The sequence below is a fragment of the Saccopteryx leptura genome, chromosome 11 (assembly GCF_036850995.1).
Source record: "Saccopteryx leptura isolate mSacLep1 chromosome 11, mSacLep1_pri_phased_curated, whole genome shotgun sequence".
In the NCBI taxonomy this organism is placed as follows: domain Eukaryota; kingdom Metazoa; phylum Chordata; class Mammalia; order Chiroptera; family Emballonuridae; genus Saccopteryx; species Saccopteryx leptura.
Window position 1 is genome coordinate 43,885,961 of NC_089513.1, and position 17,476 is coordinate 43,903,436.

The 17,476-nt window shown below is 42.5% G+C and overlaps 1 protein-coding gene across 3 annotated transcripts in view; it reads left to right on the top strand.

Moving 5' to 3' along the window:
* LAMA3 (laminin subunit alpha 3) overlaps nucleotides 1-6,346 on the top strand; it is a 293,103-nt gene extending 286,757 nt beyond the window's left edge. For 2 of the 3 annotated variants that reach the window (XM_066352202.1, XM_066352204.1), the window contains 5 exons: nucleotides 67-226; nucleotides 330-460; nucleotides 2,887-2,980; nucleotides 4,681-4,800; nucleotides 5,566-6,346. In XM_066352202.1, the coding sequence (XP_066208299.1) occupies nucleotides 67-226; nucleotides 330-460; nucleotides 2,887-2,980; nucleotides 4,681-4,800; nucleotides 5,566-5,711 (651 nt within the window). In that variant the 3' untranslated portion in view covers nucleotides 5,712-6,346. The remainder of the gene's footprint in view (nucleotides 1-66; nucleotides 227-329; nucleotides 461-2,886; nucleotides 2,981-4,680; nucleotides 4,801-5,565) is intronic. The other variant, XM_066352205.1, reaches the window with a different exon arrangement.
* The last annotated feature ends 11,130 nt before the right edge of the window (nucleotides 6,347-17,476 follow it).

Sequence of the window (17,476 nt, forward strand, 5' to 3'; positions counted from 1 at the left end):
GGGCTGTCCATGCATTTCTGGGAATTATGGTTAATGACGTTCACTTTCCCTTCTGCTTGGCTGCAGAGCCTCCCCCAAAACAGCTTTGTGGGATGCCTGAGAAACTTCCAGCTGAATTTGAAACCACTGGACACCCCTTCTGCAAGCTTTGGAGTATCTCCCTGCTTGATTGGCTCTCTGGAGAAAGGGATTTATTTCTCCCAAAAAGAAGGTCATATCAAACTAGGTAAGGAACAGTTTGGAAGAGTTCATGTTCTTTGAGTCAGAAGAATTCTCTCCTTTTCTTCAAGTTATATTTTAACTGTCTATTATTTTTGTTCTTTTGAAAGCGAACTCTGTGTTGTTGGGGCCAGAATTTAAGCTCCTTTTCAGCATTCGCCCAAGAAGTCTCACAGGGATCCTAATACACATCGGCAGTCAACCCAGCAGGCACCTGAGTGTTTACATGGAGGAGGGAAAGGTGAGTAGCGGTCTGAGGACGTGGGGGGGGGGTGTCTGAATTTACATTAGAAGCAGGTTCCACCTGGCCTGTGGTGGCGCAGTGGATAAAGCGTCGACCTGGAAATGCTGAGGTCGCCGGTTCGAAACCCTGGGCTTGCCTGGTCAGGGCACATATGGGAGTTGATGCTTCCAGCTCCTCCCCCCTGTCTCTCTCTCCTCTCTCTCTCTCTCTCTCTCTGTCTCTCTCTCTCCTCTCTAAAAAATGAATAAATAAAAAAATTAAAAAAAAGAAGCAGGTTCCATTTTTGGAGAATATGGTAAGTGAAGAAGTGGAATCCAATCTTGTATTTATGAGACCTGACTCCAGGGGTGACTTACCCTTTTCCTTTAGCAAGTAATTTGATCATCGTAGTTGTCTGTTCCTCATGTTTTAAAATTGGGAAAACTCAAACAAGCTGGGCTGAATTCCAGCTGCACCACTTAGTTATGTGGCCCTAGGGAAGTCACTTAACCTCTTTCAGACTCAATTTCTTTATCTTTAGAATGTAGATAATAATACTTGTACCTTAGGGCTTCTGTCAAGAGAATAGAAGCTGCCATTGATTCAATTAATGCTCATTTTTCTCTCCTGCCCTTCACCCTGGTCTCATCTCTATTTTATTCATAAGGGCAGGGCCAGCATTCATGGAATACATTTTCTGATCAGCTGTCTATGGCACGTCACCCCCATGCCTGTCCTCTCAATCGTTTCCGACTCCCCTGACTGTCTCCACACAACTCACCAGGCTTTCTGGTCCCTGCAGCCACGCTGGCCACCAGGTCTCCACCCAGGCTCCCGTTGGCTTTCCATGGATTCCTCTTCAGTGTGTACCTCTGCTGCTCCGTCCTTCCCGGTCCTCACAGGCCTCATCATATCTTATTTACACAACCCAGTTATATCACTTGGCTTTTCACAAACTCTCTCTCTCTCTCTTTTTTTTTTTTATTTTTTTATTTTTTTATTTTTTTTTTTCTGAAGTGAGAAGCATGGAGGCAGAAAGACAGACTCCTGCATGCACCCAACCAGGATCCACCTGGCAAGCCCACTAGGGGCAGGCAATGCTCTGCCTACCTGGAAATTTGCTCCGTTGCAACTGGAGCCATTCTAGCACCTGAGGTGGAGGCCATGGAGCCATCCTCAGCGCCTGGCCAACTTTTTTCCAATGGAGCCTTGGCTGCAGGAGGGGAAGAGAGAGATAGAGAGAAAGGAGAGGGGTAAGAGTGGAGAAGCAGATGGATACTTCTCCTGTGTGCCCTGGCCAGGAATCAAACCTGGGACTTCCACACGCCAGACCAATGGTCTACCACTGAGCCAACTGGCCAGGACCTCACAAACTCTCTTTAAAACCAAATTCTTCTAGGAAGCCTGTCTCAGTGGCGGCCTCAAAACAAAAATGGATAATATGCTGTTTTGTTTCACCTGCATCCTTCCACATTACATTAAATGTTGGTGGGGGTTAGGGGGCACAGAGAGAAAACACAATCGTCAAGAGTCCTAGAACACTTTTTCTTTAAGCTGCCTGCAGCCTTTAGGTCTGAGCAGGCCTCTGGTAGGGGCGAAGCAAGCACCTGCCCGCTGGCTGGTAGGTGAGACAGGCTGGCTTTTCAGGGGAGGGTTTGGGGAAAGTCTCCAATGAGAGCTTCCGGATGGGAAATAATCACAAAAATTGAAATCAAGACCTGATGACCTTCCTAACAGCAATCACGTGGTTTAGCTCAGAAATTCCCCCAGAATAGGCTGCACTGTCTAGCTCCATGCAAATTATATGTAAATTATTTATCAAGACTTATTTTAGCCCTCTCATTTCATTCACCTTGATTCGGCACTTGGAGAAAGAACCCTGGCCCAGAGAGTGGGAATGCGGAACTCTACACAGTAACATACTGAGTGCCTGACCCTGACCCCTGCCCAGGCCAAATGCCATCAGTTAGCTTATTAGAGTACTTGGATGTGAACCCTCTCTAAGTCATGCATTCACGGAGTTATTTTAATCGGCTGGCCCTTGCTGCAGGGTGTAGGTCTCAGCCAGCATTTTTGCCTTCCAAATTTTACATGTCTTTCTAAACAGAGCCACTGTCACATATTAATAGCTAAGGAGGATCTTCGATGTTAATCAGTAACTTCTGAGTAAGGCCTGATGGGGGTGGGGTTCGGATGCGGAAGGAAGAGCTTATTGCCTTTGGCAGCAACTTCGGGCTGAACTCGGGGTTTGCTTGCCTTGAAGGGATGCAGCAGAGATTCTCGCAAAGCCTTGGACCTCATGTGATCACTTGGTGTGGGAGGAGGAACCTATATTTAAAGTGCTTTTAGGGTGTCAGAGTGGAAAGGTTAGGAAGGGAAGATGGCAGGGGAAGCTGGCTCCCCTGTCTTTCTGAAGGAAAGTGGAAAATGCATCTGTGTTCCAGGTCGTGGCCTCCGTGGACAGTGAGGCAGGTGGGATCTTGACATCAGTCACACCGAAGCAGTCTCTGTGTGATGGACAGTGGCACTCTGTGGCAGGTATGACATCCAGTCTCCCTTTTCATCCGACTTGAATGTTCCAAATGCAGCCTGAGCTTATTATTCCATTAGTGTCTCTCCAGGGTTAGCCCACCAGGTTAAAATCGTAAACCGAAATTAATTTTAGACTATACTAAAGAATAAAGAAGCATTTATTTGAGCAAAAGGTGCTGCAGCCCAGGAGACACAGATTCAGGTAGCAACCTAAATTGTGTTTTATTGAGACAAAGGGGAGGTCATTTTTTATAAAGTTCCCACCCAACTTCTCGATTTTATGCAAATGATGTTCCTGAATTGTGCAGTTCTGATTGGCCAACATAGATACAAATGAGGATACAACAGATCTGAGTCCATTGATCAAAAGATGAAACCAGGGTTTCCCTGCAGGGTTTACTCAGATGGTGTAAACAAGCAGGGAGGAGAATGGGAGGCCGAGAGTTCAGTGTGTGGTTCCTCTGTACTCAGAGTGCCTGAGGAGACCCTGTCAGCAAATGGCCACTATCTGCTTATTATTCATAAAATTTGGGCCGTTGGTTGACCATGAGGAGTCCATCTCAGCAAATCAATTCCTTCTCGGGCTTCACATTAAATGACTTTCTTCTCAGGGTCCACAACATGGTGAGAACTTGTCCATTCTCACCCAAAACCATATTTATGTAATTCGTGGCCGCTGCCTCCAGAGCTCCATAACATACCGACATTTTTGGTTTTTGAGCCCATGAAACTGATAAGCTGTGTTTGTTTCTAAGGTAGTATTACATTGTGATTTAGAGTTTGGCTCTGAAGTAAAAAAGAATAGAGGTCAAATCTCAATTCCAGCCCTGTCCTGTGTGACATTGGGCAAGCTACTTGATTTCTCTTCATCTCCAATTTCCTCATCTGCTCAATGGAGATAAAAAGACTATATACCTCCCAGGTTGTGAAAAGTAAATGGGATAATGCATGGAAAGTGCCTAGCAGTGTCCAGTATGTAGTAAGTGCTCAGTAAGTATTTGCTTTCACTATTATTAAAGTTCATGGTTGGTTGTTTTACTTTAAATAACCATTTAATATGAATGCAGACAATTTAGACAAACCACTGGGCACAGCCTTTCAAATGGTATCTGCTCTGTTATGAATAATTTGTGGACCTAAGTTTGGAGATATAGTCAAATATCTTGCTAAAATATCTTTGTAAAAGAACTAGTCTTTTCTTGCCTAATTGGAAAGCTAACTACACTGTAATGAATTAAAATTATTAACACGGGAGGACTTTTATTTGGAGGGTCAAAAGTGACTATCTTTAGAGTCAGTTCTCAGAAGTCAGTGTCTTCCTGGAAAGAAGCTGAAGTCATGTGACATAAGCATGGCCTCTGGAAGTAGGAGACCGGGGCTTGAATCCCATTCAACTTGTAACCAAGCCATCTTGTCAATCTCCTCAATGACTGAGTCTATCGCTAATATGGGAAATAGGAGTGATAATATCTTTCTCACAAATTTTAAGGATTAAATTCTGTAATATATGTGAAAGCACCTAAACATCACCTGGTGGAGAAATTAGTTGAATTGATGTCTAGATTGACTGAATTCCTGAGAACAGTGCACCCACAGGTCCGACAGGAACAAGTTAAAAGAACCCAGTAGGTACACACTAGTGTAGACATGACAGAATGGGCAGGACTCTCCTCGGAGAATGCCTGACCAGCTTGCTTTCCCTCCAGTCACCCTAAAACAACACATCCTGCACCTGGAGCTGGATGCAGACAGTCGCTACACAGCTGGACGGCTCCCCTTCCCGCCTGCCGGCACTCAGGAGCCACTGCACATTGGAGGTGTCCCAGGTAACTCACACCATGACTCTCCACCATGCTGTCCCATGTCAGCTCTTAACATTTCCATTTCACCCAACGAATGCGACACCCCAGCCCACGGGTTGTCAGCTGAGCAGCCATTAAGTGTACAGTGGAAATGGTAGGACCCTGTTCTCTAGCACATGGGGGAACCCAGTTGCCAGCAATGGGCACATTTCATGGCAGCCCATGCCACATTGCTGCTGCTTCCTCTTGCCCCAAGCCTATAATTTCTAAGCCTCTCTAAAGAGGCTGCATTTACCTAGAAGCCTGATACCAGCAATGAATCAGAAAAGGGGTTGAGAATCTTGTCTCTCCTCTCTAGGCATTAAGTTTTTACTGGTGAGTCATTAACTTTGTGGGGGCAGAATGGGACAATCAGGCAGATTAAGATGGAGTCAAGTTCATGGCTGGAAGTTTTCCTGGAGTCATGTCATTCTTCATTGTTTTATGTCCCTCCAAATAGTATGGTCATTAATTTTACAGGTCTTCCATGACCCATAAAAAGCACTAGCGTTCAGAGTTATTATCTATTGATTTGGGCTGTGGAATCTCCTTCTTTGAAAACTTTAAAGAGCAGCCTTATGCCGATTTATCACAGCAGGTGGGGCATTGAATGCCTGCTTAAAGGGAATCCAAGACTGGGTAGCTGAGACCCTGAGTCCCTTTAACTCTAGTCCGACTAGTTTTTGAATTGGGTGCATTCACTGGTCAGTACAAATCATCCACTGAATGCCTCTCGTTTTCTTCCTTCAGCCAATTTGAAGACCCTGAGGCTCCCTGTCTGGAACTCGTATTTCGGCTGCGTGAAGAATATTCAAGTCAACCACATTCCCATCCCTGTCACTGAGGCTGCAGAAGTCCAGGGGACTGTCAGTTTGAATGGCTGTCCCAACCACTAACTCAAACTGATTACACAGTGGGGAAATTCACCATTAAAAGCATTGATTACCAACACACCTCCTTCTCACAGCCATTCTTGACTTAAGACACCATGAGGATGGGTTTAACAGCAAATCTAATTTTGAACCTCGACCACACATAACCATCATTTTGGCATTCGGTGCTACATATGTATTTTATATAAAAATCCCATTTAAAGATGATGAACAAATTGTTATATGCTTTTGATAATATCAGTTTCCACTAAAAACGAAATGTCTTTTAAAAAAGTATTTTCCATTTGTTAAAAAATAAATATCTTTTAAAGCACTTTAAAAATATAAAAATTTTATATCTGTGAAGGGGTTATAATTTATGAGATAGAATTTATGCAGTGTACTTTTTAAATTGTTTTATTAACATAAACCAGTGGCTGATGGTCATTGTTAATCGTAGTAATTCTTCAGCACTTGTTCAATGTGCTATGTACAGCGCAGTCTTCTACAAATAATTATTAAACACACACTAGTAGTTGCTATGTGTGCTCAGTGTTGAGTCTATAGCACGTATAAGAAGTAACTCCTGCCAGGAAGGAATGTGCAGTCTAATTTGGGAGACACAATATTCATAAGATAGAAAATACCAAACCAGCTTAATAAACCTATTATCCATTTGGCTTTCCATGTACAGTCTGCTATCAATCAACTCTATATTATGATGATCAATTCCATAAGAGCCCAAACTATCTAATAGGGAAGCTGAGATAGATATCCATACTATAATTAGAGCCTTGCATGGCAAGCTAACTGTAGTCAGTGGGAAGGAGGAATCACTTCTAGTTTTATCTATAAAATAATAAACCATCTACTAGAACAGTAGTATGACCAAGCACTAGCTCCCTTACAAAGAAGTCACTGTAGAAGACTATACAGTATTTGTTCATCAGAAGGAAAATTAAAGTTGGATATCATAATCCTCTATGGTAGTCTTTGTGTGTGTGTGTGTGTGTGTGTGTGTGTGTGTGTGTGACAAGAGACAGAGAGAGTCAGAGAGAGGGACAGATAGGGACAGACAGACAGGAAGGGAGAGAGATGAGAAGCATCAATTCTTCATGGCGGCACCTTAGTTATTCATTGATTGCTTTCTCATATGTGCCTTGACCAGGGGGCTACAACAGACCAAGTCACCCCTTGCTCAAGCCAACGACCTTGAGCTCAAGCAGATGAGCCTTGCTCAAACCAGATGAGCCCGTGTTCAAGCTGCCGACCTCGGGGTCTCAAACCTGGATCCTCTGCGTCCCCGTCTGATGCTCTATCCACTGTGCCACCGCCTGGTCAGGCTCCTCTATGGTATTCCTACAGCTATATGCCCATCACTCCTGAAGCTGAGCCACATTCCCTTCAACTCTGCTTTTTTATGACCCTCACACTGGAGTCTTGTGGACATGCTTTCTAACAACCATATCTGTGCAAACATAGAATGTTCTCCTGGAGAGGTAGCAGGTCCCCATCACGGGACATTCAGCAGAGGCTAACCGGTGGACATTAGAGATTGAATTATATGACCTTAAGTCATGTACTTTTAGAAAATAATGATTTTCAAAAGAAAACTCACCAGGCAATTACCACCCAGACACTGAGTCTGCGTGAAGAACGTCCATTTCACTGTCTTTGGCAGGTCTGCACTAAGTAGACAGTTCTCTTTTCTGGGCTCCTGGTGTTAACCTAACTGACTCTACAAAGTTATTCATTAATGTTGATTACTTTCTAGATTCATTATAAAGGGATAATTAATTCTTCACTAACAGCATGGTTTTCCCCTCCATTTTGTAGTAGCTTGAGGAATGGCTGTCTGTCCACCTGTGCTGAATATAATGCCAGCCACCAGAAGGCGGAAGAAAATGTCACAGATGGAATTATGGTTGGGGAAACAGGAAGCCCTCAGCGTGTCTTCTCAGATTGCAAATGCGTGTTCTCTGAAAGGAATGTTTATAGCTCCTCAACTGAATGATCATGGAAGTTGTTTGTAAACTGTCAAATGCCAGACAAATACTATCACTCTCATATTCTTCCTGGCTCATGGCCTCTCACAGGTTGTCTTGACTTTGGGGTGACAGGCCAAAGAGAGGCTGCAAGATCGCTGGTGACTGACTCAGACGAGTGCACCACAGGTCCACAGTGGCTTCAGTTGGTCCCGGGGAGTGGGGCCTGGCTTGTGAGGAAACTTCCAGCCCATCTCCCTGGGGAATGGTCTCTCCAGCTGCACCATGTGACTATGAAGCAGTTGTGTGCTTTCATGGGCACCTCTTGATCTCCTTTCTCAATACTCAGGGTTGTTGAGCTTTTGCCACGTTCTCAATAACCCCATGGTGGAGGCCAGTGGCCCTGGGCAGAACAGGAAGTGGCCTGGCTTCCCCATAGAGAGCTTTGACCCAGCTCCTTGCTGCTTCACTCCCCCTACAATGCTGCACTATAACACCCCTAACCCCAACTTCTGCCCTCCCAACCTCATTCACTCCTGTCTTCCATTTCCCCAGCTCTTGTTTTACCAATTCCAACTTTGGGTAGGTTTGTGCTAGCCTAAGAGAGGCCAGATTTCTGAGGAATGATGACTTAGAGAGTCAGCATATGAACTGAACTATTTTAAAACAACATCATTTTATTGAATACAAATGGTATATGTAAATTATAGAAAAATTGGAATATACAAAGAAGCATAAAATTACCCATAATCTCATCACTCATCACTATTATTCTTTGTATTTTCTTATGAAATCTTACAGTTATACTGTGTATCTTTCATCTGGCTTTAAAAACTATTGAATATATAATGAGTTTCCCAGGTCTTTGACTATAGAATATTACATCAGATGAATTTACCATAATGTATTTAACCCTACCTCCCAGAATAAATATGTCATAGACTGTAAACTTACTTTTTTAAAAGATTTTTTAATTGATTTTATAAAGAGGAAAGAGACAGAAAAAGAGCATCAGCTTTATCCACTGTGCCACCACAGGTCAGGCAATATATACTGTTTTTTTTTTTTTAAAGGTTTTTAAAATTTTATTCATTTTAGGGAGGAGAGAGATTTTAGGGAGGAGAGAGAGAAAGAAAGAGAGAGAGAGAGAGAGAGAGAGAAAGGGGTGGGGAGGAGCAGGAGACATCAACTCTTATTTGCTTCCCATAATGTGCCCTGACCCGGCAAGCCCAGGGTATTGAACCAGCAACCTCAGCATTCTAGGTCATTTTATCCACTGCACCCACCACAGGTCAGGTGTACTTACTTTCCTAGGATAAATTCTTAGACAGAAAACTACTAGACCAAAGGGTATGAACATTTTTATATTTGTAGTTAGCTATTGCCAAACTGTTTCCTAACAGGCTATACCCCCTTACATTCATATCTTTTTTAAATTGGCAGTAGCCCTTAATGCCACTGAATATGAACTCAGCAAGGTCTGCCCATGGTCTTCAATATAGAGAGCACCTGTTGGAGCAGACCAGCTCATAGATTTCCAGCATGGCCAGGTTCATCTCAGCCAGAATCACATCACCTGGAAGTGCGCAGTCAGCTGCTGGGCTCTGATGGGTGAGTCTGCGAAAACGCCATTAGAGAGAAGGCACTTTTACCATTTGTCCCTAAGAACCAGTGCTGAGCCACAGACACAGCCAGGTTTGCAGAACATATGTTACTCTTAGCTCCAAACAAAAGCCCGGCGTGGGATGTGCTTGCAGAAAGGAACAAGGCATTCCTCTGAGGGTCTGAAGGATGTGCTGCGCTCTCTGAGCCCTGCTGCACTTCAGCCACCGCTCTGCCAGGGGCTTCGTCCTCTTCCACCCTGTGAGTTTGCTTTCTTTGTGATTGAAACTCTCATCAGGATTGGCCAAGGTCGTTTCCAGGGTTTATTGATTTAGTTGTGCTATAGTGCAGTATTGTTTTATTTACTTGTCTGTTTGTTTTAAATCCCATCTTCCCCACACCCTCTTGTTTGGCAACCATCAACTTGTTTTCTATATAGTTCTGTTTATTCTTTTTTTTTGTTGTTTTTTTAAATTGTACATATAAGTATTTTTCTTTCTCTGATTTCACTTAGCATAACACCATCTAGGTCCATCCATGTTGTTGCAAATGCAAGATTTTTTCTTTTCTTGTTGCTGAATAATATTCCTCTGTGTCTGTGTACCACATCTTCTTTATCCATTCATCTATTTATGGACACTTAGATTGTTTCCATATTTTAGTTATTACTAGTAATGCTTCAATGAACATGGGGGGTGCATAGACCTTTTCAAATTAGTGGTTTTGTTTTCTTTGGATAAAAATTCAGAAGTAGAATTGCTGGATAACATGGCAACTATATTTTTAATTTTTGAAGAATCGCTATACTCTTTTCCACAGTGGCTGCATCAATCTGCATTCCCATCAACAGTGCACGAGGGTTCCCTTCTCTCCACGTTTTCCTCAGTACTTGTAATTCTCGGATTTACTAATGAGTCATTTCTGATGGGTGTGGGTGCTCATTATTGTTTTAACTTGCGTTTTCCTGATGGTTAGTGATGTTGAGCATCTTTGCATATGTCTACTGGCCATCTTCTTCAGGGAAGTGTCTATTCAGGTCCTCTGCCCGTTTTTAAATTGGATTGTTTGGTTTAGGGTTTAAGTTGTATGAGTTTCTTATAAATTTTGGATATTAATCCCTTATCATATATATCATTAGCAAATATCTCCTGTTTGATAGGGTTTTCTTTGTTTTGTTGATGGTTTGCTTCATTGTGCAAAATCTTTTTAGTTCAATGTAGTCTCATTTCTTTATTTTTTTTCCTTTTGTTTCCCTTGGTCAAGGATATATATATATATATATATATATATATATATATATCCAAAGAAATCTGAATATATATTTTATATATATAAAAAATATTCCTAAGAGCTTTATCAAAAGTTTATCAAAAGAAAATATTTATCAACTATTTTCTTCTAGAAGTTCTATGGTTTCATGTTTAACATTTAAGTTTTTAATTCGAGTTTATTTTTGTATATTATATAAGAAAGTAGTCCAATTTTGCCTGATCAGGCAGTGGCGCAGTGAATAGAGCATTAGCCTGATATGCAGAGGACCCAGGTTTGAAACCCCAAAGTCTCTGGCTTGAGTGTAGGCTCACCAGCTTGAGTGTGGAGTCTCTGGCTTGAGCCCAAAGGTTGTTGGCTTGAAAATCAAGGTCACTGGCTTGAACCCAAGGTTGCTGGCTTGAGCAAGGGTCACTGGTTTGGCTGGAGTCCCCTGGTCAAGGCACAAATGAGAAAGCTATCGATGAATAACTAAAGTGCCATAACAAAGAATTGACACTTCTCATCTCTCTTTCTTCCTGTCTGTCTGTTTGTATCTGTCCCTCTCTCTGTCTCCCTGTCTCTCTCGCTAAAAGGAAAAAGTAGTCCAATTTTATTTTTGCATGTATCTGTTCAGTTTTTTCAACACTGCTTATTGAAGAGACTGTCTTTACCCCGTTGTATACCCTCGCCTTCTTTGTCATATATTAATAGGACATGTAAGCGAGGATTTATTTGTAGGCTCTCTTTTCTGTTTCATTGATCTATGTATCTGTTTTTATGCCAGTACCATATTGTTTTGATTATGTAGCTTTGTAGTATAGTTTGATACCAGGGAGCATGATACCTCCCGCTTTGTTTTTTCTTAAGATTTCTTTGGCTATTCAGTGTCTTTTGTGGCTTAAATGGGGAAAAGCTCAAGTTCCCATCCCTCTCATTACTCTGCCCACCCAAACAGAGGAAACCAAACAGAACTCTTTTTTCTTAATATGAGTGACAGTGGCAATAGTGGTGGTAATAGGTGACAGATGTGTTGTGTTTCCAGTTCCTTAATTCGCCAAACAATATAACTTAATTCCTTAGCACAGAAATTCTAGCATAAGGTCTACATGCCTGAATGTGGAAAGCAGAGATAAGATTGGAATATCCCTGCTAATCATCTGGAGTGGAGGCAATTATTCTCCCAAAGTAGGGTGCAGGGTCCTGAGATGCTGAGTACTGTTTAATGAAGATGCTGTCTTCTTTTTTAGCCATAAAGATTTCTGCGACTCCCAAATGTAAAGGACCTTGCCATTGCCAGAAGCTTTTATTCCCCATAAATTTTGAATGTGCGGTTTATTTTACTCTCCATTGAGTCTATGATAAAATGAGAATTGGGAGTTTCAGAGGGTACAGAACTGGAACTTTAGGCAACACTTCAGTCTTCCTGAATGCACACAGCTAGCAGAGCGCACACTTACTGATTCAACCTTTCCCAGCTCAGACAGCTTTTGTGAATTAATCAGTAACTAATCATTTTGTACTCAGGGCACTTGCCTTCCTGGAAAGTTATAATGGAGCTGGGTCTCCAGTGATAGAGCTTGGCATGTTGTCCATTCAAAAGGCAACTGTCAGTGGGTAACTACTCTTCCTACAGGAAATACTGTTTCTCAGAAGTAAAGTCTAAGTCTGGAAAATAAGTGACTGGGCATATCTAGCATTCAACTGCAGTGCTGTCAACAGAGAGCAAGATTGTTAATGTTATGTTTCTGCAATGTCCTTGGTGATAGGGAGGTCTTGTCAGAGACTGAAGTGACTCATGGGACTACTTTCTGGGTCACTGCCTGAACCACAAAATCCAGCTGCTGCTGTTGACAGCTCCTGACAAACCCAGATCCCAGTGGGCTTTGTCTCCTTCTCCACTGTTTCCCATAATCCATCTCTTTCCACTTCCCTGTGAAAAGGGGCAATCCCCTCAGGAAAGCCACATGCCCCCCCCCCGACTCCCCCCTTCAGGAAAAACCTTTGCTGTTTGAATTCACTTAAATCTGAGACACTTCTTGATCCCTTGGGCCTATGATTTCAGTTGAGTTTCAAGCATGGAAGCTTTCTGTCATGTGTTTTAGAATATTCTAGAAGTTTGAGGAACAGTAAATTATGCCCCTTCTCAAGGCCTCTCTCAAAGTTAAATGAGATGATGGATATAAATATGTTATGAGCATATACATAGTATCAACAATGGTTTATACTACTGTTAACAACACTAGAAATCATGGTGCAGAAGTAAAATAAGATGGATATCCTTATGGCTTTAGTTATTTCTGGGAAAGGAATTCAAATGTCCAGAAGTATAAAAACTAAGGATCTAGTGAAGTTTCCTATTCTACTTGTCACTGTGTTTATCACTTTTCTTGATTTGCCATTTTAAGGAAACAACAGAGGAAGTAAATTTGTCCCTATGTTGAAACTGTTGGTTTGTACACAAGTAAGTTATATTTCAAATGAAGAAAAACCTTTGTAACGGATACTGCGAGTGGGCAGCTCACCTCCCTTTGCTCTCCTCGGCTCAGGGCTCACCGCCCTGGCTTCCAAAGGCAACACTGGCATTTCTTAGAGGCCTTTCTTTGACTTCTAATGTCAGCTGTGTCCCCTTGAGCAGCAGGCCAGCCAGCTGTGCCAGTGAGCGATGAGCGCCCCAGGTGTGACCCTCACCAAGGACTCATAGGAACTGGTATCTTGCTCCCACTCCCTTGGGAAGCACTCATTCTGCCGCTGGTTCCCTGGGTTTCTTCAGCAGGGTCACTGTCTGGCACCCACAGTGGGGGCTGGCCCCAAAATCTCACGTCATTAGCGGCCTTTTATTTTGTGTCTCTCTCTCTACCCTTTCCTCCCCCATTTTCTTCACCTCTGAAATCAACTACCTGTATACAAAGTTTTGCTCAGGGTCTGCTTCAGGTGCCTCCAAACTGAGACACCCTCTGAAGAGTAAAGAGAAATTTTGTCCTAGGTTTTGACAATACTGTATTTGTGATATAACTAGCTCTTGTTCGTCACATAAACAGTAGAAGTCACCTTAGATGCCCATTGTACTACCAGTGTCAAGGAATTCTCTGGCCCATGAGGATAGATTTTAACTATAATTAATCAAGTTACAATGTAAATTTTTTAAATTTTATTTATTCATTTTTAGAGAGGAGAGAGACAGAGAGGGAGAGAGAGGAGAGGGGGGGGGGGAGCTGGAAGCATCAATTCCCATATGTGCCTTGACTAGGCAAGCCCAAGGTTTCAAACCGGCGACCTCAGCATTTCCAGGTCAACGTTTTATCCACTACGCCACCACAGGTCAGAGCTACAATGTAAATTTTGACATCAATGGGAATTTTTTCTGAATAAAAATGTTCCTCTGTACTCATAATACCTCATATTTGAATAGCACTTTACAGAAATAAAGTTAACATATATTCTTATTTAATCAATGCGTGACTAAAAGAGGAGAAATTATTCAAATTCTAAGGTAGTATCAGGCAGCTCCTAAGTGTCAACATCAGTACTGGAAATAGACTCAAGTAGAGACAAACACATCCTTGTCTGACCATACTGGGGGAAAGAGGAGTTGAGGCCCCTGGGAACAAGCAGTGGCTCACATCTAAGAACTTTATCTTCCATTTTTTGGATTTAGCCTTCTCCTCTCCTTGCTTTTCCAGTGATGCCCCCTTTTGCCTTTTTATCTGGGAGGGGGGCAGACTGAAACCATCACTACTTTTGATCAAATGTCATAATAATACTTCCCCTTGAAGCTGGGTAACTGGCTAACCACTGAAAAAATTAGATATAGATCCTTACATCTTCTACCAAGATTAATTCCAGATGGATTAAAGGATCAAGTGACATAAAACCATAGGAGTGCTAAAAGAAAATGCTAGAAATATTCACATGCTCTTAGGTTGAGGAGTAGTTTTCTAAACAGGACACCAACTGGAAAGCTGTAAGGAAAATACTGATAGGTGTTATTACATAAGAATATTACAGTTCTGTATGGCAAGAAATGCACTGTGCTTAATTAAAAAGAACACTGGGTAAATATTTGCAACAGAGAATGCTTTAATTTTACAAATGAAAAGTTCTTGCAGATTAATAAAAATAAAAAAAAATCCAAATGCTCCAATAGTAAAATGGCCAAAGGACAGAATAATTTACAAAAGAAGAAATATAGATTTTTCCCCAAGCATATAACTATCCTCAATCTAATTAGCAATTAAATCTAAAATATGAAATATATTCTTTTGTCAACAGTAGTGACAAAGGTTATTTAAATAATTAAATACAGAATTGTATATTGGCATCCTTTGGGGGAAGAACATGGCAACTTGGTGACAGATAACAAAATTTTTAAATGTGTGTTCTAGGAATCTGTCCTAATTAATTAATTAATAAAGGTTTGGGTAACAATTTAACTATAGGGTGTTCATATAGCCTTGTTTTGCTGTGCATTATGTATTATTTCCATAGCATGAATGCATGTAGTGTTCTTATAAATTGGAAATAAATTGTACCTGAGTCAGAAACCTGGCGGCAGGTCAGGGATCAGAGACAGCATGCCTGCGGCCTAGGGGCCTCTGAGGAAAGCCCTGACCAGGAGAAGGCTGGTGCTGTCACGGTATCTCGTTGTGTCCAGACCTCCCTAAAACAGGTAACTGTCCCCACTCCAGTTCCGTTTCTTGTCCCCCAACTTGGACAGGTGTCTCCTGCTTTCACCTCTGTCTTAGTCAGCTAGAGTTTCCATAACAAAATACCACTGACAGGGTGGCTTAATCGAGAAATGTATTTTCTCACAATTCCAGAAGCTACACGTCCAAGACCGAGGTTCTGGCCGATTCATTTGTGGTGAGAACTCTCTTCCTGGCTTGTAGATGGCTTTCTGCTCACTGTGTTCTCACGTGGTCTTTCCTCACGTGGTCTTGTTGTCCGCATATGGAAAGAAAGAGCTGTTGGGTGTCTCTTATAGGAATATTGATCCTATCAGATCAGGATTCTACTCTTATAACTTTACTTAACCTTAATTTCTTTCATAAGGATCCCACCTCCAAATAGGTCATGTGGGGGTTAGGGCTTCAACAATGAATTTTAGGAGGACACAAATATTTAGTTCCTAACAATCACCAGTGCATATACCACCCCGGCTGCCTGAACCCATAGGGTTCCACTGGGTAGGGACAAGAGACACTACCTATTTAAATCCTGCCTGATAACAAATCAATGAGGGGTATATTCAAGGCCACATCTTAAACTTCCATTGAACTGAGGACAGTTTTCTGACTATGCTTAACCTCTTCTTTGAGGGCTAATGGCCCCAGTCAGCTGGATGCCCTGAAACTTGGACCACAAGTTGTTGCAATTTCGTGGCAGCACTAAAATGGAAAATGTCACCTGGACCCACAGAACTCACCTCTTCCCTCCCCGACATGCCTCGTGCAAAATGATAATGCATTTGAAGAAGCCAGTCCTGGGCCCGATGAAGGTGATCAGCTAAGAGTTCATTCATGACAAGAAGATTTAACAGGTGTTTAGTTTTGCCTTGATCTCAGCTGTTGCTCAAACATCCCGGTTTCTCCAGTTTGGCCAACACAGGTAATTAGCAGGTAATTGGCTATGCTAGCCATAACTCCCAGACCTTTTAGGATTACGACATTCTAAAACACACGTGAGTAGGCAGAGGAATCTGTATTTTTAATAAACACACTGGGTAATTCTCATAATTAGGCAAATGTGGGAAATATAGTATTATAGAATAAGGACTTACATTAACTTCACATGGCAGTTTATTTTCGGTAGGTTTGCTTAGAAAATGATTCCATTATTAGCCGCCAAACCAGTTACCTTTCTGATAGAGAATCTGCATTTAAGTAAGGGTCTAATGCAGCCTCACGGTAACATACTGCAGAGGATAAAGTTCCAGAGCTGCTACAGCTGGGGGACAGGGGGAGTTACACAAGAAGTGTCACCACAGTGATGGCTAAAGTCTTCAGGTTGAAGAACTCCTTTAATATTGTGTTAGGTGGATGGAGAGGAGTGTGTGGGCGCACAGGTCACAGGTAAATACATTGATACCTGGACTCAGACGATCACATCTAACCAGCACAGTGGTGAGTCTCTCTTACCTCGTGGGGTGGTAGGTACTCCGGCCCCAGTGAAACGTGGGAGCCGCCCATGGCATTATAAGGGAAAGAAGGTAGGAAAAGGCACCATGAACACATGGCACTATCAGGGAAAGAAGGTAGGAAAAGGCACCATGAACACACGGCACTATCAGGGAAAGAAGGTAGGAAGAGGCACCATGAACACACGGCACTATCAGGGAAAGAAGGTAGGAAGAGGCACCATGAACACATGGCACTATCAGGGAAAGAAGGTAGGAAAAGGCACCATGAACACATGGCACTATCAGGGAAAGAAGGTAGGAAGAGGCACCATGAACACATGGCACTATCAGGGAAAGAAGGTAGGAAAAGGCACCATGAACACATGGCACTATCAGGGAAAGAAGGTAGGAAGAGGCACCATGAACACATGGCACTATCAGGGAAAGAAGGTAGGAAGAGGCACCATGAACACATGGCACTATCAGGGAAAGAAAGTAGGAAAAGGCACCATGAACAAGACAGATTTTACTGGTTCTCATGTAGTTAGTAATGGGTCCTAAAGACACACACACACACACACACACACACACACACACGCTCCAGACAAGGGTGGTGGGCAAATGGAAACAGGTCTGTGACAGGGAGAGTATGTCGAATGTGCCCTTCACAGTTATGTTTCAATCATGGGAAGCAGAAGACCACGATATTGTCTCCTGTCTCAGATGAGGGAAGCAGTCCAGGAACCTGCAGCCCTCAAAATAAAATTGGCTGCTCTGACCTGGTGCTGATCACCTCCGTGCTGGTTGCCTCGCACTGGATGTGGTTGAAGCTTCGC